Raw genomic sequence first — 21,537 nt, forward strand, 5'->3', positions numbered from 1 at the left:
TTTTATTTCATGTGCAATGATGTTTCGCTTGCACATATGTCTTGTATGAGTGTTGAATCTTCTGGAACTGGAGTTACTGACAGTGGTTCACACATATAACCCAGCACTCAGGAGGCCAAGACAGAACTACCAGTTCAAGGCCAGCCTGGGCTACACTGTGCTCTCTTGTTCAGCAAGGGATATAGAGTAAGACCCTCTTTAAAAGCCAGGTATAGGGGCCTGGAGAGATGGCTCAGCAGTTAAGAGCACTTGCTGTTCTTGCAGAGGTCCTGAGTTCAATTCCCAGCAACCACATGGCTCAAAACAGTCCATAATACGATCTGGTGCCCTCTTCTGCTGTGCATGAAGATAGTGTACTCATATACAGAAAATACATCTTAAAAAAAAAAAAGCTAGCTTTAGTGGATGTAAACATGTTTTTGTTTTGATCCCAAGTGTGGGATGTAAAACAGACTTATATGAGGGTGTGTGGTGTTTTTCCGCTGAAAACAGGCTTGTGAGAGAACAGGTGATGTTTGTCCACTGGAAGAGGACCCACCTCTTGTGGGGGCGTGGTCTTTGCCAACTGATAAACATCCTAGTACAGACTCTGAGAGGAGATATGTGCCCCAAACAAGAGGCAGGGCTTTTTTGGTCCTGGCCATTCATTACTCCACTTCAAGACATTCCTAGAGAGAACCGCTCCAGCTGCTGCTCCTGGTTCCTGCTACTATTCTGGGTTCCAGTGGCTATGGTTACAGTCACCTTCGCTGAATTGCTGGTTTACTGTTGAACTGGTCTATTGGAATCCTGCCAATTACACCAGTGGAATCACTCCAAGGAACTGAGTCTAAAAAAGGTCTATCTCTTCTGTTCCTTTTAACCTCTTATCTCCTACCTAGGGTAGGTGGGTGGAAAGGATGTGTAAGCATTAAAGAACCCCAAATAAAGTAGGTTTAAAGAGGTTCAAAGCCTACAGCTAGGAAAAAGAATAAAAAACAGATGGAAGAAAAAGTTTCTTTAAGGACACCAAAAGGCTGAAAAATATTACATCCCAAGAAGGAAAAATTTCAACAGTAAAAGTCAGGTCTTGTATTTTCTACTACAATTTCAAGTGCTTTGCTTAGCCATATAATAAACCAGTAGCATTACTAAATAAATATCAGGTCTTTGCAATGAATCTATAGTTTGGTGTTTAGCAGTTATATATGAAAGTAGTTTCAAAAGGTATATTAGGTCTAAAGCGTAAAAAAAGAAAAGAATCCAAGAGAACAAGGCTACATGGTAGTGCACAACTTTAAGTCCAGCACATTAGAGACTGAGGCAACAGAATGGTAACTTTCTTTTTCTTTTTTAAAAGAATTTTATATATATACAGCGTTCTGCCTACAAGTAGGCCAGAAGAGGGCATTTGATCACATTATAGATGGTTGTGAGCCACCATGTGGTCACTGGGAATTGAACTCAGGACCTCTGGAAGTGCAGACAGTGCTCTTAACCACTGAGCCATCATCTCTCCAGCCCCCAGAATGGTAACTTTCAAGGTCAGCCTGGGATTTCTACAGTGAATTTCAGGACAGCCCCAAGATATAGGGCTCCCATAAAAACCATTTCAAAACATTCTTTAAGAAAGTTAATGATAACTTATGCTTCAACAATGGGACAAGCATATGTAAAATACATATGCTGGACAACAGTTTAAAAATAGAGCGTTTGCCTAGCATGCTAAAGAGCCAATGTCTGAGTCCTAGACTCAAAACAATGTGAAGTTAGTTTTATTGATTGTTTTTACAGTCAACATCCGAAACATAATCTCTTTAAAAAGGATACTGTGGCAGGGCATGGTGGCACACAACTGTAATCCCAGCACTTGGGAGGCAGAGGCAGGAGGATCTCTATAAATTGGAGGCCAGTCTGGCTGACAGAGTGAGAACCAAGGACAGGGCTACACAGAGAAACCCAGTCTCAAAAACAAACAACCTAAAGACTAGAAAAAATATTTGCAAAGCATGCACCTGACAATAAGCTAACAACTTACGGCAACTTTAAAGGGGGCAGGATCTGAACTCTTGATCAAGAAGTTCTACAGATATGAGTGTGTGTATGAACACAGATTAAGATCTGGTTTCATTTTAAGACAAAGTCTCATCCTGTAGCCCAAGACGGCCTTGAATTCATACAAACTAAGATTATTAGTGTGAGCCACCATGCCTGGGAAGCTTTAGACTTTTTAAAGATAAGTAGGTATGTAAATTATTTCAATAGAAGAGAAAGAATAGCTTCAAATGTGTAGAAGGGGGTAGGAAGTTATCTACCAGACTGGCAAATATAAAGGATGAAATTATATAACAAAAATGAATGTGACTACATCAGCTTTCATAAAATTACATAACTGGCAATAAGTTATATGTAAAAAGCTATATAAGAATATATCTGTAGGCAAGGTATGGTGGTGCATGCCTTTAATCACAGCACTCGGAGGCAGAGGCAGGCAGATTTTTTAAGTTCAAAAAAGCCTAGTCTACAAAGTGAGTCCAGGACAGTCAGGGTTATTACACAGAAAATCCTGTGCTACCCCCATCCCCCAAAAAAAAGAAAAGAAAGAAAAAATAAATATCTTTTTAATTAAAAAATGTAAGATTTACTTGTGTTTTTTATTTATGTGTGTATGCCACATGTGTGGGTACCTACAAAGAGAAGAGGGTACTGAACTGCTTGAATCTGCAGCTACAGAAAGCTGTGAGCCACCTGGCATGGGTGTTGGGAGCCAAACTCTCAGGTCCTCTGGAGGAATAGCAAGTACTCTTCATTAGTGGGTCATCTCTACAGCCCCATAATAATATATTTTGCCAAGAACAAAAATATCAATAAGCCATAAAATTTAGAGTTCACTCAAATTCAAGACATAAAAGGTAGAGTAGTCACTGGGTGCTCTACAGAGTGAGTCCAGGACACCCAGGGCTACACAGAAAAACCCTGTCTCAGAAAAAAACAAAACAAAACAAAACAAAAAAACATAGAATAGTCTTTTTCCCCCTAAGTTGACTATCCAAATGTAAAAATATAAAATTAAATTTTCTACCTCACAATATATGGAGAAAGAGATGAGGGTGGGGGAGAGGGAGAGAGAGGAAGGAGGAAGAAGAAGAAGAAGAAGAAGAAGGAGGAGGAGGAGGAGGAGGAGGAGAAGGAGAAGAAGAAGGAGAAGAAGAAGAAGAAGAAGAAGAAGAAGAAGAAGAAGAAGAAGAAGAAGAAGAAGAAGAAGAAGAAGAAGAAGAAATAATTTGATTCTTCTATTAGCCTCCCCCCAGTTCTGAGACTGTAGGCCCTCTTCCAGTTTAGTATAACGCTTTCAAGAACAAGTAATCCCAAGGTTAAAGGATGTTTAGCTTCTAGATATTTACCATAGATAATCATATGCATGAGAAAATATTCACATACATATAAACTACTTGAAAACTAGAAAAGACATCCATCAACCATTGAGAAAGCAAAGAAACTATGGTTCATTTTATATTATGGAAATTACACATGGCATATTAGAATATATCTTTTGAGGCCAGCAAGATGGCTCAGAGGTTAAGAGCACTGTCTGCTCTTCCAAAGGACCTGGGTTCAATTCCCAGCACCCACACGGCAGCTCACAACTGTCTGTAACTTCAGTACCAAGGAATCTGATACCTTCACACTAATGCACATTAAATTAAATTAAACTTAAAAAGATGGCTCAAAGGTAAAGGCTATGACTGCACAAGCCAGGTGGCATGAGTCTCCTGCCTTTAGTCCTGTGTAAATGTACAAGAACCAACTCCACCAAGCTGTCCTCTGACCTCCACTGTGTGCAATGGCACACTCACCCACACAGATTCTTTATAAAGAACAAATCTTAGGGCTAGAGAGATGGCTCAGCAGTTAAGAGCACTTGACAGCTCTTCCAGAGGTTCTATGTTCAATTCCCAGCACCCACATGGTGGCTCACAACCATCTGTAATGGGATCTGATGCCCTCTTTTGATATACATAAAGACACAGCACTCATATACATAAAATACATGATTTAAAAAATTTAAAGAGCTTTTGGTTTACAATAAACCTAGATAAATACTAAAATTAAATCTGGTCCTCTACATGACACCTTTAAATAGTTTTCTGAAATACTCACATAGGAAATAGCATACCTATTTCATCTATAAATATGATAGAAGGCTGTAACTTTATGGCAAGGGAGAAAACAGCAGCAGCCAGTTTCTGAGATTCTCCATACCACTTATCAGTCAGTGTCGAAGGCTGAAGGTTAATAAATCGACAGCCTGCTTCTTTGGCTGTAGCTTTGGCAATTAACGTTTTCCCACAGCCTGGAGGTCCATAGAGAAGAACACCTAGAAATCAACATTATTTTATTATTACCTTCAAGAAAATAAAAGATTTTCATTGCTTTACATATTAATTGACATAAAACTACTTTCATATGCAATAAAGTCTTCTCAGTATTCAATTTCTCTATTATTTTTTAATAGTAGAAAAGGTAGTAAGACAAAAGGTGTTTTAAGTTCAATGTGAACAAGGGTAGATCTTTTTCTTATGCAAAGGTCCAAGTCAAGATCCTAAAAACTACTCTCGAAGCTGGGCGTTGTGGCGCAAACCTATAATCCCAGCACTCTGGAGGTGACGGATCACTGTGAGATCAAGGCCAGCTGGTCTACAAAGTGAGTCTAGGACAGCCAAGGCTACTCAGAGATATCTTGTCTCGAAAAACAAAACAAGTTATTCTCTTTGTCATTGGCTGACCAACAATGTCATCTTAATGCCCTCCACCCTCACCAGCTGACAGAGCACCACAGTGTTCTGTAATCAACTCTAGGCACAGACTGTGGCACACACAGCCATTGCTCGTGGACTTAGGTCTTAACAAAGGGACATTCAGCTTTTCCCAGATCATCACCTCCTCTAAAAAGGGACTATCAGTCAGTACCAGTTTAATTTCCAAAGGATAAAATTGTATTGTCCCCTATAACCTTTACTGACAGCAATCTGTCCCTAAATACAAAAACAGGTGGTTAATATTTTAACATATCACGAGATGTTAACAGGTTAACATCTTAAACATTTTGGCAATCATTACTGTTTCTCAGTTAAATGTGGTGGCATTTTCTAAATTGTCATTAAAACTATCTACATACAGGTTTGGAATTGGAATTGTCTTAAATCGTTAATTTAAAGCTCAATTTTTCTCATATAATAATACTTTAGAAATGACAACATCTAGAAATAAACTGAAAGCTTCTTGGAAATAACCAATATTGCTGGCTTTGTTTGAAAGCAAAAAAAAAAAGATTTGGGGGGGAATTTTTTTTAGACTTAATTCTTTTTTTTAAATTAATTTATTCATATTACATCTTGATTGTTAGCCCTTCCCCTGTTTTCTCCCATTCTTCCCTCCCTCCCATTTCTCCCCTTCTCCCCTCCCCTATGTCTGTGACTGAGGGAGACCTCCTCCCCCTATATATGCTCTCAGAATATCAAGTCTCTTCTTGGTAACTAGCTAACCTTCCTCTGAGTGCCACCAGGTCTCCCCATCCAGGGGACATGGTCAGAAAAGGGGCACCAGAGTTCGTGTGAGAGTCAGATCTCACTCTCCATTCAACGGTGGAGAGTGTCATGTTCATCGGCTAGGTCTTGGTAGGGGTTCGAAGCTTACTGCCTATATTCTCCTTGGCTGGTGCCTTAGTTTGAGGAGGACCCCAGGACCCAGATCTGCCTGTCATAAAGTTTTTCTTGTAGGTTTCCAGTACCCTGTGGGTCCTACTATTTCCTCTTTCTTCCATGCTACTCTTGCCTAAAGTCTCAATCAGATATCCTCTCCTCTGACCCACTTTCTTGGTAAGTAAAGATTTTCATGGTACGTATCCCTTGGACTAGTGTTTTGATATAAGTGAGTATATACCGTTTGTCTCTTTTTGCTTCTGGGTGAACTCATTAGACTTAATTCTTTATATTTCAATTTACTTGTAAATAGAGTAGATAAGCGTTTCACATAAAGGGATTATTATACGAGGGTATTATAGGAAATAGAATTCATGAAAATTTCACAAGTAGAAGGATGAGTGAATGTTTTAAAATTATATATTGTCTGGGTAGTGGTGGTGCCCACCTTTAATCCCAGCACTTAGGAGATAGAGGCAGGTGGATCTCTATGAGTTCAAGGGCAGACCAGGACAGCTACACAGAAAAACTCTGCCTCAAAAAAACCAAAAAACATTATGTCTCAATTTTTTTTGTTTGTTTTTTGTTTTTCAAGACAGGGTTTCTCTGTGTAGCCTTGACTGTCCTAGATTCATCTTGTAGACCAGGCTGGCCTTGAACTCAGTGATCTGCCTGCCTCTGCCTCTCAAGTGCTAGGATTAAAGGCATGTGCCACCACACTGGGCTTCAAAAAAAATTCTTTATGAAACAAGTCTTTGAACCATGACATTCTACTAAGAAACTGATTTCATGAAAAACAGTTCCTTAATCCTAGCATTCGGGAAGCAGAGGCAGAAGGATCACTGTGAATTTGAGGCCAGCCTGGTCTACAAAGTGAGTCTAGGACAGCCAAGATAATATAGAGAAACCTGCCTGTCTCGGGGAAAAAAACAGTTCCTAAAGGCAAAACCATTCAATGTTTTCTAGCCTCTATTAAGAGGCATTAGCTTAGGCAAATACATATATTAAACATACCTTTTGGAGGCTGCAGAAGCCTGGAATTCTCAAACAAATGCTTCTTTTTGATAGGTAAGATGACTGTATCTTTCAGATCTGTAATGACATCATCTAAACCTGCTATATCACTCCAAGTAACCTGGTAAAAGTTAAAGTCAACATGAATTTCACACCTTATACATACATAGCCCTCCCAACAACAAATCATTTTATAATCTAATAATTACATGTAAATAAAAGGTGAACACTGCAGATAAAAACAAGTAAAATCTTTTCATAGTAGTAACTAATTTAATAAACTCTATGACATTTTTTCTTTTATTAACAACTTATTACCGAAAAAAAGCATCAAAGCTGTGAGCGTTGCTCAGTAATAGGAGAACTTGCCTAGCATATAAGGCCCTGCTGCTGGGTTCAATGCCAGCAACAGGAAAACAAGACGCACAACATACAAATTCCGTAATTGAATAAGGCAAACTCATTCCACTCATGCATGAGAAAGAAATACTGAGAACAAAGGAAGACCGAGAACAAACTTACATAAATAACATAGCCCTGGCTACCAGGGAGGAACTCATGGGGAATGTAATTACATTCATTGTGAAACACAACAGGAATTAGTTTTAGAGATGAGCTGGGGAGGATGGCAAGAAGCACTTGCCATCTAAGCACTAGAACCGGAGTTCCGATCCCTAGACTCCACGTAAAGGTAGACCAGCATGCGCCTGTGAGCCTTAGACTCCTGGGGAAAAGCTGCATAGCTGGACTTAGACAGACCCACATGCTTTGGGTCTACCAAGAGACCCTTGTCTCAACAAATAAAGTAGAAGCACCCGGGAGGCAGAGGCAGGCGGATCTCTGAGTTCAAGGCCAGCCTGGTCTACAAAGCAAGTCCAGGACAGCCAAGGCTACACAAAGAAACCCTGTCTGAAAAAAACTAACTAAATAAATAAATAAAGTAGAAAGTGATTAAAGCCAACTGATGTCAACCTCTGACCTCTATATCCATGTATACATACATTCCCTCATATTCATGTTCAAACACACATGCAAAGACATATACACACATGAACTCACACCATATATAAACACATACAAAAAATAAGGAAACAAAACATAAAAACATAAAAATCTTAGTAAGTCCTAAACAGGTTTATTTATATATATATATATATATATATATATATATATTTTTTTTTTTTATTTTTTTTTTTTTTTTTTTTTTTTTTAATACTATAGAAAATCTTCTAAGCCACTAATTCCAGCACTCAGGAGGCAGACACAGGTGGAGTTCTGAGTTCAAAACCACTCAGGTCTATAGAGTGAGTTTCAGGTCAGCCAGCTTCTACACAGAGAAACCCTGTCTTGAACCCCCACCTCACCCCACCCCACCCACCCAAAAAAAGAGAAGAAAAATAAAAACTCTTCTAAACAGGGCTTTTAAAAATAAATGGGGGAGCCGGCCATGGTGGCGCACACCTTTAATCCCAGCACTTGGGAGGCAGAAGCAGGTGGATCGCTGTGAGTTTCAGGCCAGCGTGGTCTACAAAGCAAGTCCAGGACAGCCAGGAATCTGTTACACAGAGAAGCCCTGTTAAGAGCACCACCTAATTTTCCAGAGTACCCAGGTCTGATTCCCAGAACCTACATGACAGTTCACAACCAGCTATAGCTCCAGTTCCAAGGGATCTGACACATTTTGGCCTCCAAAGGTACTAGGCAAACATGTGGCAGGAAGAAATACATGCAAAAAACAAAACAAAACCCTAATGCACATGCAAATAAATACCAAAAGACATAAAAATAACATAAATCAAGGGGAGCTCTTGGATACAGCCTGTGGTTAGAACTCTTTACTGAGATTTGTGAGGCTCTAAGTTTAATCCCCAGCACCACACACATTAAAAAAAAAGAAAAAGAAAAAGAAAAAATTAAAAACCAACATAGCCTTCCCTCTAACTAGCATGGTAAAAATCAGGTTAGAGGCAATATTTTACAATGTATTTACTTTCTTTAAACTTGAGTCAAGGGTACAAACCAGTAGACAAATATGAAAAGAAATTAGAATACTGGTGTTGTCTATTAGTACATCTTTATTTAGAAACAAAAACAACTGCCCCTCTGTTCTCACAAAATGCTGATGCTGTAAATTGTTAAGTAAAAATAAAATAGGGGCTTGATTCTAGAGTTATGTATATATCTCTGCATATACATATATTAAGACACAGATTTTTATTTTCTAGACTCAGAGATGGAACCGTCATATTTCATTCTACGCATTTATACCAGCATAGCATTAATGCGTTGAATAAGTACATTGTCTACTTGTTGCTATATTCATACAGTAACTTGAATTACATTCACCTGATCCTCAAAGACTTCACCAAGTATACATCTATTATTATGTTGTCCTTGAGGGTAGCACATGAGGGATCCGAAACAGAGGAAAGCATCTGCAGAGGCCCCGATTCTTACAAAACCTAGGATTCAGGATCCTATGCTGTCTACTATTAAGAAAGAAAGAAAGAGGCCGGGCGTGGTGGCACACGCCTTTAATCCCAGCACTCGGGAGGCAGAGGCAGGCGGATCGCTGTGAGTTCGAGGCCAGCCTGGTCTACAAAGTGAGTCCAGGATGGCCAAGGCTACACAGAGAAACCGTCTCAAAAAACCAAAAAAGAAAAAAAAGAAAAAAAAAGAAATTAGGAAATCGAGATTAAATTCTACAATTAAAGACCATATGACTTAAAGAAGTTTCATGTGCTGCTCACGTTCCACTAAGCCTATGTGTTCAGATAAACACAGCAGACCTCAATGAGCTGACCAATGAGTTTAAACTGCATTAACAATATGGCTTATGGAGAATACCTCTTTACCTTGCAGAGTATAGAAATCTGATACACATGTGAAAAAGGAGTCAATATCAACAGTCCCCACCCAGTGAGAACACTGATTAGGTCTCCAGTGAGCTCTCTGGTGGTGACAATGCACGTGCAATCACAGCGTGGTACAATGCTGAGCATGGTCTTGTGATAGACAGTGTACCTGGTAGCGCTGCTCTGCCTTATATATATTTAGTGCAATGAATCCCATCTTTGCCCAACACCGTGTTGAGTCCCTCTTAACTCCTAGAGACGCACTGAAACTTGTCATGGTTTTCCAGATCTTTTGACACAGACCAAAAAAGAACAACAAGGTAAAAATGAAAAAAGCAGATTAAAGATACATACATGCATATTAAGAGGGTCTACTAGATGAGCAGCGATACTCATCTCATACTCTGAAAGCTTCACATTTTTCACACCAATTTGCTTCATCAGTTTTTCCGCCTAGAAAGAAAAAAAAGAAAAAGCAAACTTTGGCTTGATATTTAGGAACTGACACTTCCAAACAGATTTTTAAAAAAAGTCTGAACAGCAATGAATAAAAGATATAAGACTCTTCCAGGATACTCTAATAAATTTTGGGGTTTAAAAAGAAAGAAAGAAATTGAGGGTTCACTCTACTGAAAGCAAGAAAATTTAATCAGCTTTTGAGAAATGAAAGCTGGGCCGGCATGGTGGGAAAGAAGAACCTCAGCACCTGGAGGCTGAGGATTGAGTGACAGCCAGGTACAGCAGCGCGGGTCTGTAACCCCATGGTGGAGGCAGAGGGCTACTGAGCAAATCCACGGTCATCCTGGGCTACATGAGACCAGTCTCAAAAAAGGTTGAGGGGGAAGGAGAGGGAAGGAGAGGGTGGGGAAGGAGAGAGAGAGAGAGAGAGAGAGAGAGAGAGAGAGAGATTATATAGAACACATGCCTGAAAAGATCAGCTTAAGCTCCCTTGGCTCCCAAAAGACCTAGGGGTAGTTTAGTTTTCTTTCCTAGTAGGATTAATAATGACAGTTACAGGTAAGATGTCAAGACAAAAGTCCAATGAATTAATCACAAACACTGGACAATGGAGTTTCTTTCCTTAACAAAATATCTGAAACAGACATCCACTTCCTTCAGGGTATCCACAAGAAGTGCTTGTACACACATGCTTTCACATTGTTTTGAAATGCTGACCTTTTAACATTAATCAAAGATCTAGGCAATTGATGACAATAAAAATAACTTGAAATAATAGACATGTATATTCTTGAAGTATGACAAAACAGCTTGAAATCTTAAGTCCTACCAATGCAACCAAGTTTTCAGTTAAAAAATTAAAACAATGGTGGACATATTCTGATTCTGCCAAACAAGCCAAAACACAGTAAATGGATGAACTCAGATCTCAGAAAGTAGGTACCATTTTTTTCTCTTTTATTGACTTTTTATTTTATATGGATTGATATTTTGTTTACATCTATGTCTGTGTGAGGGCATTGGATCCCCAAGAGCTAGAACTAGAGATGGTTGTGAGGCACCATTTGTGTGCTAGGAATTGAACCCTGATCCTCTGGAAAAGCAACCCATGTTCTTAACTGCTGAGCCATCTCTCCAGGCAAACTTTAGCATGATTAAGTAATTTACCATAAGATAGCTCAGCAAGTAAGTGCTCCTGCCACTAGGCCTGACACCCTAAGATCACATGGAACTCACATAGTGAGAAATCTAGTTCCTCCAAGCTGTTCCCTGACCTCCACACATGTGACAGGGCTTGTCAAATTATTAGTAACAATGTGTTTTGGGTGAAAAGTCAGCAAACGGAAGAAGGGACAGAAACTGAATTCAAGCCACCAACTCTGCAACTCTGGTTACCATACACATTTATGTTTGTTTCTCCATGTCACATGGGACACATACCATGTAATACAGGAGTTTGTGATCACTAGTCATCGTGTCTACATTAACTTTACACCTAACAGACTCAATTGCAATGAAGTAAGCACTTAAGAACTGAGGTACTCTGGTAAACTATGTTTGGTTTTGTTTGTTTTTTTTAAGTCACCATTTTTTCCTAAAAGCATGCTTCTTTTCCTTCTTCTTCTTCCTCCTCCTCCTCCTCCTCCTCCTCCTCCTCCTCCTCCTCCTCCTCCTCTCTCTTCTTCTTCTTCTTCTTCTTCTTCTTCTTCTTCTTCTTCTGTTTTTCGAGACAGGGTTTCTCTGTGTAGCCTTGGCTGTCCTGGACTCCCTTTGTAGACCAGGCTGGCCTCGAACTCACAGAGATCCACCTGCCTCTGCCTCCCGAGTGCTGGGATTAAAGGCGTGCGCCACCACGCCTGGCTCTAAAAGCATGCTTTTAATTATGTAAGATCTTGCTGTTAGTCAGGGATATGGCTACCAAAAATTCCTATCACAGAACATATATTTACAGACAGACTCAGCTAGCAAGGAGAAATGTGTTATTTCCTGAACAATACTAGGCAATCATACAATAAACCAATTTACCTACCCACTGTATAAAAAAAAAAAAAAAAAAAATCAATGGACTTAAAGAACAGTGGTTTCCAGATTTAGCACTTGAATATGCATACTTTCTCTTTCCCTATCAATCAATAAAGCTTTTGTGCTATTTTAGCTCCAGATAAGACAATAATTTATTCTCCCCTGTATGTCTTATACTGGCATACCAGTCGGTTTCAACAAGGGTCATTTTACCTCCAGGGGACATTTGACAATGTAAAAAATACTTGGCTGTCACAGTTGGCGGTAAGGAGGATATGGTGCTCTCAACAGTCAGTCAAGGCAAGGATGCTGCTACTCATCCTACAAGGCACAGAAGCCCCTACCCATATCTCAAAGAATTATCAGGCCTAAAATCCAGAGATTACTGAGACTGAAAAACCTTTGAGTCTTTTCTTATTAGCTAACTGCCTTGAAATTGTTATTGTATGTAACAACTGTTTATTTTAAATAATAGCCTTTATTAATATGTGGAATTTCCTAAATAAAGTTAATTATACTGAGAGCCAATAAGATGGCGCAGCTAAAGACTTGAGTTTGGTCACCAGGACCCATCTGATGGAGGGCAAGAACTGACTACCACAGCTTGTTCTCTGACCTCCACCACTCTCTACTGCAGGGGTGTGTGTGTGTGTGTGTGTGTGTGTGTGTGTGTGTGTGTGTGTGTGTGTGTGTGTGTGTGTGTGTGTGTGTGTATGTGTGTGTGTGTGTGTGTGTTTTCACATACATACATAATCAATAAATTTTTAAGAGTTTAAAATAGTTTATAGAAACAGAAAATATAACATCATTTACCATGTCTCTTTCCTGCAATAGCAGTTCCATTTATAGCTTCAGGTTGTGTTGATAGCAATAACAGAAAAGGTAAAAAGAGGGGTTAGAGAGATGGCTCAGTCATTAAGAGCAGTGACTGCTCTTTCAGAGGATCCCAGAGGAAAGCCACATGGCAACTCACAACCATCTGTACGTCCAGTTCTAGGGAAACAGATATTGTCTTTAAGCCTGAAAAGTAGCCACTGTTATCCGCTGCCAAGGTTATATAACTGTCGCGGCACATCGCTGGAGTTTAAGCCCTGGTTTCTCTAATGTGAAAGGCCCAGTTCTGAAGAACTAATATTTCTCACTTAGGAGGGCAGGACGTGATTAACAAGTAAACACAGCCAGGCGGTGGTGGCCCAGACCTTTAACCCCAGCACTCAGGGAGGCAGAGGCAGATGAGAGCTATGAGTTCAAGGCCAGCCTGATCTACAAAGCAAGCCCAGGACAGCCAAGACTACATAAAGAAATCCTGTCTCAAAAATAAACAAAAACCCAACAACAACATCATCAAAATACAAGTAAATACAACACTAAAAACTACCCTGTAAGTACCTACAAATGAACATGCCTTGTCAACAAGTTATCCAATCATCTGGTTTTGAGACCTTGAAGTGAGTTTCTAATTCTAGGCTACTTTAAATAGAAAAACAAAAATGTCTGGGCAAAAACCAACTCATGTACAGTGTGATCTTTCACATTTCAATGGCAACCACATTTTCTCATCAGTGCTGGCCTGTTTTGTATAGCGGGCCTTACCAAGTGTAGGTTGTCTTTGAAAAGAAAATGAAGATGAGGAGTACGGGAGAAGACTGGTTAAATGGTGCTGGGAGTTGGTCTGGTGCTATGTACTCTAATGATAATTACTGGCCCCCAAGATCTGGCTGCTTCCCAGATGGACACCTGTCCTTCTTGCATAAACTTTGCTTCACCTAATTTAAAGTGATTGGTTAATAAAAAATGCTGAAGCTTGGTATTTGGCAGAAGAAAGGGAGGTAGAGTTTGGGGATTGCAGGCTAGTGTCAAGGGGACCATAAGGAGAGGAAAGAGAAGGAAGAGAAAGCAAGGCAGGATGGCAGGAAAAGGAAAAAACAAACTGGCACCATGGGTTGGTGTGGGAAAGGAGGACATGGCCAGATCAGCGTGGATGGAGGAGATGGAGAACATTTGCAAGTATTTATGGAATTATGGGTGGAGATGGCCCAAATCAAAATTAGAGCAGATGTCATGGTACAAGAGTTTGGGAGGTAAAAGATAGCTTAGGAGGTAGGATCTGCCATGGCCCAGGTAAAGGCTATTCTAAAAATACAACAGGTGTCTGTGTCTTTACTGATTAATAGCAATAAACATTTATTAGATCATATTTTTAAATTAACCCCAACAAAATAGGAGGAAAATGACCTATTGTAACAGTTCCATAGGGTTTTTTATCCTTTACACCATTTCATTGCCCTTTTATGGTTTCCTTCTTCCCGTCTATGTAAAGTACTACTATTTTAAAAGAAGTAGGGCTTAAAATATTGATATTTTTGCCTCTGTAGAAAGAAGAGAAACTAGAGGAAAGGACACTTGTGCCTTTGGACTCATCAGACTCAGAAGAGTCACCGTTCTGCAATGTGATATTAGGAGTAAAAACACAGAGAGGAACTATTAAACTTAGGCAGAAACAAAGACATCTTCTGGTCCTTCCAGTGAGGTCACAGCTCAGAGCTGCAATTAAGTAATCATAGAACAATAAGCAACACATTTAAAGAGTTAACAAGAAATCTGAATAATTTAGACACCTTTAACATTTTCCCTTTATGATTATTATACTTATTTCTCTCTCCTATGATTTTACTATATAATTCTAATTTAGTAGCTAATATAAAAAAAAAAATCAGCCTGGATGTTGGTGATACATGCCTCTAATATTAGCACTTGGGAGGCAGAGGCAGGCCGATCTTAGTTCCAGCCAGCCTGGTCTACAGGATGAGTTCACTTAAGGGCTAATGTCTTAGTTATTTTCTATTGTTGTGATAAGACACCATGACCAAGACAACTAATAAAAGGAAGTGTTTAATTTCGGTTTACTGTAGGAGAGTTAGCCCATAGTGGCAGAGTAAAGGCATGAAGGCAAGAACAGCTGAAAGCTTACATCTTAATCCACAACCACAAGGCAGTGACACACCTCCTCCAACATGGACGCACATTCTGATCCCTCCCAAACAGCTCCACCAATGGGGACCAAGCACTCAAACATGTGGGTATATGGGGCCATTCTTATTCAAACCACCATAGCTGGAATATAGCTCAGTGGAAGAACATCTACAAAACATAAGAGAATCCAGACAGGCAGGCATGGTGGTGCACGCCTTTAATCCCAGCAGGCAGGCAGGCGGATTTCTGTGAGTTTGAGGCCAGCCTGGTTTACAAAGTGAGTCTAGGACAGCAGGGCTACACAGAGAAACTCTGTCTCAAAAAACCAAAAAAACAAAAGAATCTAGACAAGCCTGTATTTGTAAAATGTATTATTCTTTTCTACATCATCACAAAGTCCTTCCAGCACTAATTTTCAAGTCAATTTTAGCCAGCCCATTCCTTTTCCCTTTTCCCACTCTTATTCTAGCTCTTTGCCAGGACTCCTGTAGTCTCTAAAAAGGTGTAGTTTCTAGCCTCTCCTACACACTACTATAAGGTGAACCATCCTAAAAATACTGCACTGCTATTATCCAGCCATTCAAATATATTTAGTATAAATGTCTTCAACTGGTCAATAGTGTATTTCCAGAGTTAGTCAGGAATATAGGGAGGAAAGCAGGAAGAGAATACAGAGAAGCCACAGCCACTGGCCAAGCAAATCCCATCATGTTTTCCACAGTGATATGCAAAATGCTATTAAGTTACTATGGGACCAGAATAACCCTAGAAGCAAGAAGCATCAAGACTCCCTTTGAGTTGGTGACGGACTTCTCTAATGCTGTAGATCAGTCTCAATCTACTCTCCAGAAAAGAAAGGGAATAAAAGTTCCCTGAGTCTATAAAGCAGTCCTTATCTTCTCCCACAGGCCCACTACAGCCAACTACGTAGAATCTCTTCCCCAACTTAGACTATTTAGGCCTTTTCTCTGGTCTTATTATTCCTACCTACCTTATGACTCAATTCAACTCATGGTCTTTCTATTTAACTCTTTCCTTGCCTATCCTAGTGACCAAGCTCTCAAGAATTTATAATCACCTCCATCACTAGTGACCCTCTCTAAAGGTACAATGAAAACATAATATCTGATACTTCATATAGCAAGTATTTAGAATAATACATATATTTTCAAGTAAGTCTTAATTATAATAAGCTATTACTATAGTAACTTCTATAGAGTTCCGAGAAACAAAGACAAAAACGGACAAAATCTTTGCCTAAGAGCCCTGGAGCTGGAGAGATGGCTCAGCTGTCAAGAATGCTTACTGCTCTTCCAGGGGACCCGGGTTGGTTCTCAGCACCTATACTGGTAGCTAACAACTGCCTGTTAACTCCAGTTCCAGGGAATCTGCCACACTCTTCTGGCTTCCATGGAAACCTATACTCATGCGATATCCACCTAACACAAATAAAAATAAATCTTAGCCGGGTGGTGTTGGCAGCAGCACACACCTTTAATCCTAGCACTCAGGAGACAGAGGCAGGTGTACTTCTGTGAGTTTGAGGCCAGCAGTGTACTGAGCTACTTCCAGGGCAGCCATGGCTACACAGAAAAGCCTTGTCTTGAAAAACAAAAATAAAGTAAAACAAACAAACATACAAATGCAATGAAATGAAAAGCCCTGTTACTTAAAAATGCTAAAATGGTGAAATTTTATCAAATCCTGGCCTGAGAGGTGAACTGATTTCCATGACTTGAGGGTGTGGGGGAGAGGTGTGAGGTATTAAGAGGAGGTACACTGCTACATTTAGGCACATAACAAGACCTTAACTATGCTGGCACCTTGATTTCAAAGTATTAAAAACTGTGAGAAATACATTTCTGCTCTTCACAAGCCCAAAACGAAACAAAAGAACCTGGAGGCTGGAGAGATAGCTCAGTGGTTAAGAGCACTATTTGTTCTTCCAGAAGACCCAAGTTCAATTCCCAGCACCCACACAGCAGCTCACAACTATCTGTAACTCCAGTTCCAGGGGATCCAACACCCTCACACAGACATACATGCACATAAAACACCAATGCATATAAAAGCAAAAAACAAAAAACAAAAGAATACTATATCGATCAGACTTCACAGAGTGTTAAAATAATGAAAATAAGCTGACAAATACAAGCTACAGACTTCTCACCAATTATTTTGTAATCAAATGCAGGCAATAAACTTACACATCTCCAAACATTTTTCGGAGATATATTTACGAAACTTCTTTTTGTTTGGTTGGTTTGGGTTTGGTTTTTCAAGATAGGGTTTTCTGTGTAGCCTTGGCTGTCCTGGACTCACTTTGTAGACCAGGCTAGCCTCTAACTCAGAGATCCACCTTAGCATTATCAAGTTGTAGTAGGGCTGGATGCATCTTCTCCTACTGAGACTACACAGTTAGAGGAAAGGGATCCAAAGACAGGATCCAGAGACAGCCCTTGGTCCTAATGTTAGAGGCCCCACATGAGGACCAAGCTGTACATATACGTGTAGGGGCCGAGGTCAGTCCTATGTATGCTCTATGATTGGTGGTTCAGTCTCTGTGAGGTCTTATGAGCCCAGGTTAGTTGACCCTGTAGGCTTTCCTGTGGTGTCTTGACCTCTCTGGCTTTCAATCCTTCCTCCCCCTCTTCCATAAGACTTCACAAGCTCCGCCTCATGTTTGGTTGTGGGTCTTTGCATCTGTTTTCATCAGCTGCTGGGTGAAGCCACTCAGGGACAGTCACGCCAGCCTCCTGCCTGCCAGTAGAATATCATACTATACTATACAGAGAGGGGTGGGCTCTCTCTCATGCCATGAGACTCAGTTGGGCCAGTCGTTGGTTGGCCATTCTCTCGCTTCTGCTCCTGCTTTATCTCTGTACCTCTTTACAGGCAGGAGAAACTTGAGTCCAAGGTTTTGTGGCTGGGATGGTATTCCCATCCCTCCATTGAAGTCTTGCCTGGTTACAGGAGGTGACCATTTCATGTTCCATATCCCCTACTGCTAGGAGTCTTAGCAAGGGTCACACTCATAGATTCCTGGAGTTTCCACTGTCCTTCATTTCCCCTACTGATCCCAGTTCTCTTTCCCGCGATCCTCTCCACCACACTTGATCCCTCCTGTTCCTCTTCTCACCCCCTTTCCCAGCCAGATCCCTCCTTCATCCACTCCAAAGAATATTCTTAAAAACAAAACTATATTGTCATCTTGAAGTAACTCTAACCAAGCAAAAGAAAAGATAGATCTCCCATGCTCATGGACCAGTAGGTTTAATATAGTAAAAATGACCATCCTACCAGAAGCAATCTGCAGATTCAATACAAACAAGTCCAACACAATTCTCCACACACTTTAAAAGGTCAATTTTCCGCTTCTTTTGGAAACACACACACACACACACACACACACACACACACACACACACACAAAAGCAGGATAGTTGGAACTATGCTGAATAACAAAAGAACTGCTGGAGATACCATCATCCTTAATTTCAAGTTGTACTACAGAGCCATAGTAGTAAAAACAGCATGGTATTAGCACAAAGATATGCTGATCAGTGGAATCAAATTGAAGACCCAGACATAAATCCACACACCTATAGACATTTCATTTTTGGATAAACAAGCCAGAATTACACACTGGAAAAAAAAAAAGACAGCATCTTACCTAAATGGTTCTAGTCATACTGGATGTCTGTAAGTAGAAGAATGCAAACAGATCCATACTAATCACCTTGCACAAAACTCAACCCCAAATAAATCAAAGACCTCAACACAAGGCTAGAGAGATGACTTGGAGGTTAAGAGCACTGGCTGCTCTTCCAGACGTCCTGAGTTCAATTTCCAGCAACGGCATGGTGGCTCATAACCATCTATAATGTGATCTGAAGCCCTCTTCTGGCATGCAAATAGAGCACTCATATATATATATTTTTTAATCTTAAAAAAAAAAAAAAGACCTCAACACAAAACCAGGTACATTGAACCTGAGATAGAAAAAAAAAAGTGGGGAACAGCCTTGAACTCATTGGCATAGGAAATAACTTCCTGAACAGAACACCATCAGCTCAAGCACTAAGATTAACAAATGCGACTTCATGAAACTGCAAAACTTCTGGAAGTCAAAGAACATCATCATTCAGACAAAGCGGCAGCCTACAGAACGTGAAGAGACTTTTACCAACTATATCCAATAGAGGACTAATACCCAAAACATATAAAGAACCCAAAAAACTAGTATTAGAAAAACAACCCAGCTGGGCGTGGTGGCGCATGCCTTTAATCCCAGCACTCGGGAGGCAGAGGCAGGCGGATCGCTGTGAGTTCGAGGCCAGCCTGGTCTACAAAGTGAGTCCAGGATGGCCAAGGCTACACAGAGAAACCCTGTCTCAAAAAACCAAAAAAAAGAAAAAAGAAAAACAACCCAATTTAAAAATCAGGGTACAGATCTAAACAGAGACTTCTCAAAAGGAGAAACTCAAATGGCTGAGATACACTTATGTTCAACACCCTTAGCCATTAAAAAGCATGCAAAGCCGGGCGTGGTGGCACACGCCTTTAATCCCAGCACTCAGGAGGCAGAGGCAGGCGGATCGCTGTGAGTTCGATGCCAGCCTGGTCTACAAAGTGAGTCCAGGATGGCCAAGGCTACACAGAGAAACCCTGTCTCAAAAAAAAAAAACCAAAATAAAAATAAAAAATAAAAAGCATGCAAGTCAAAACTCCTAAGATCAATAAAACAAGTGACCACTCATACCTTCGAGGACATGAAATAAAAGGAACATTCATCTGTTGCTAGTCTGAGTGCAAGCTTGTACAGCCACTTATGGAAATCAGTGTGGTAGTTCCTCAGGAAGGGGAAATCACTCTACCTCAAGACCCAGCTATTCTACCCTTGGGTATATACCCAAAGGACACTTCATACTACCACAAGGACATTTGCTCTATTCTTAATAGCCAGAACTTGGAAACAAGTTATATGCCTGAAAAGAGGGAGGAGCCAGGCAGTGATGGCACACGTCTTTAATCCCAGCACTCAAGAGGCAGAGGCAGGTGGATCTCCATGAGTTCAAGGCCAGTCTGGTCTACAGAGCGAGTTCCAGGACAGTCAGAGCTGTTACACAGACAGACTCTGTTTTGAAAAACCAAAAAGAAAGAAAGAAAAGAAGGAGGAAATACAGGAAGAGACAGCTAGAATTAAGGGCCATTTAAAGGGCAGTATGGAAACATAATACAGTAGAAACTTTAAAAATACATATATAACTGTGATCTAAATGAAATCACCAAATAATAGAGGTGACAGAAGCCCAACTAAACAGATCTTGTCACAAATGAAGCTTTCAATACCAGGACTGGGATATATCTAATGGAATTATTGGCCAAAGGGGTACCATGGGAATCCCCAATCAACCCAGGCTGTGGTCAAGACTATAAATCGTTTTCCACAAACTGACAACACTAACACAACTCACTGAACATGGAGGAGTCAGGCTGGTACCTACACAGAGCCTTCAACTTTACATTCTAGAGTCTTTGGTATAGGAAGGTACTCTGCACGCTACCAAATGAAGAACATAAATACCAACCCAGCCAAAAACCATCTGCTTTACAATGGTGTCCTGCCTACATGATAGTGTAATAGTGGCACACAGATTGTGGGAGTAACCACACAATATTTGATTTGACTTATGGCCCACTCCACAGGATGGAACCCATACCCCACATTGCTTGGGTACTGGGTGACCAAGAACTTGAGACAAGATAGACCAGGGACCTAGGGTAAAATCAAATACTATTGTCCTTTAAAACAAAAGTAGCAATAAAATGACTCCTAACAGCACTCTGCTTTACTCATAGACCACTGCCTTGTTCAACCATCGTCAGAGAAGTTTCCTCCTGCAGCAGATGGTAACAAATACTGAAACCCACAGCCAGACATTATGCAGAAAAGTGAGAGACCTTGGAACACTCTACCATAATTGAGAGTCCTGTAGAAGAGGAGGCATAAAGTGTGTAAGAGCCAGAGGTGATGGAAAACATCAGAAAACAAGCCCTCTCACTCAGTGGTTCTCAACCTTTCTAATGCTGCAAGCCTTTAATACAGCTCCTCATGCTGTGGTGACCTCCAACCATAAAATTATTTTCATTGCTACTTCATGTAGCAACTGTAATTTTCCTACTATTATGAATCCTAATTTAAGTATTTAATATGTATCCCCTGTGAAGGATCAATCAATCCCCCAAAGGGGTTGTGAGTGACAGGTTGAAAACCACTGCTCCAAATCAACATGATCACAGGTCACGTGAACTCAGAGACCAAGGCAACAAGCACAGGCCTGCAGCAGGTCCTCTGCATGTGCAGTACTGTGACTTCCAGTTCAGTGTTTCTGTGGGATTCCTGAGTAGGTGAACAAGTACATCTCTGATTCTTGTGTCTTCTCTTGGGCTCTTTTGGGGCTCTATTTATTTTGTCCAATTTCAATGTGTTTGTTTTTGTTTTATAGTATTATATTTTATTTTATTATTAT

The 21,537-nt window shown here is 40.3% G+C and overlaps 1 protein-coding gene across 1 annotated transcript in view; it reads right to left on the bottom strand.

Annotated features, from left to right (window-relative positions):
- Nucleotides 1-21,537, bottom strand: part of Atad1 (ATPase family AAA domain containing 1) — a 50,090-nt gene that overhangs the window by 21,643 nt on the left and 6,910 nt on the right. Inside the window, exons 3-5 of the mRNA XM_051146344.1 lie at nt 9,905-10,003; nt 6,696-6,816; nt 4,157-4,357 (exon numbers count right to left, since the gene is read on the bottom strand). Of these exons, the coding sequence (XP_051002301.1) occupies nt 4,157-4,357; nt 6,696-6,816; nt 9,905-10,003 (421 nt within the window). The remainder of the gene's footprint in view (nt 1-4,156; nt 4,358-6,695; nt 6,817-9,904; nt 10,004-21,537) is intronic.

The sequence above is a fragment of the Acomys russatus genome, chromosome 5 (assembly GCF_903995435.1).
Source record: "Acomys russatus chromosome 5, mAcoRus1.1, whole genome shotgun sequence".
Classification (NCBI taxonomy): Eukaryota; Metazoa; Chordata; class Mammalia; order Rodentia; family Muridae; genus Acomys; species Acomys russatus.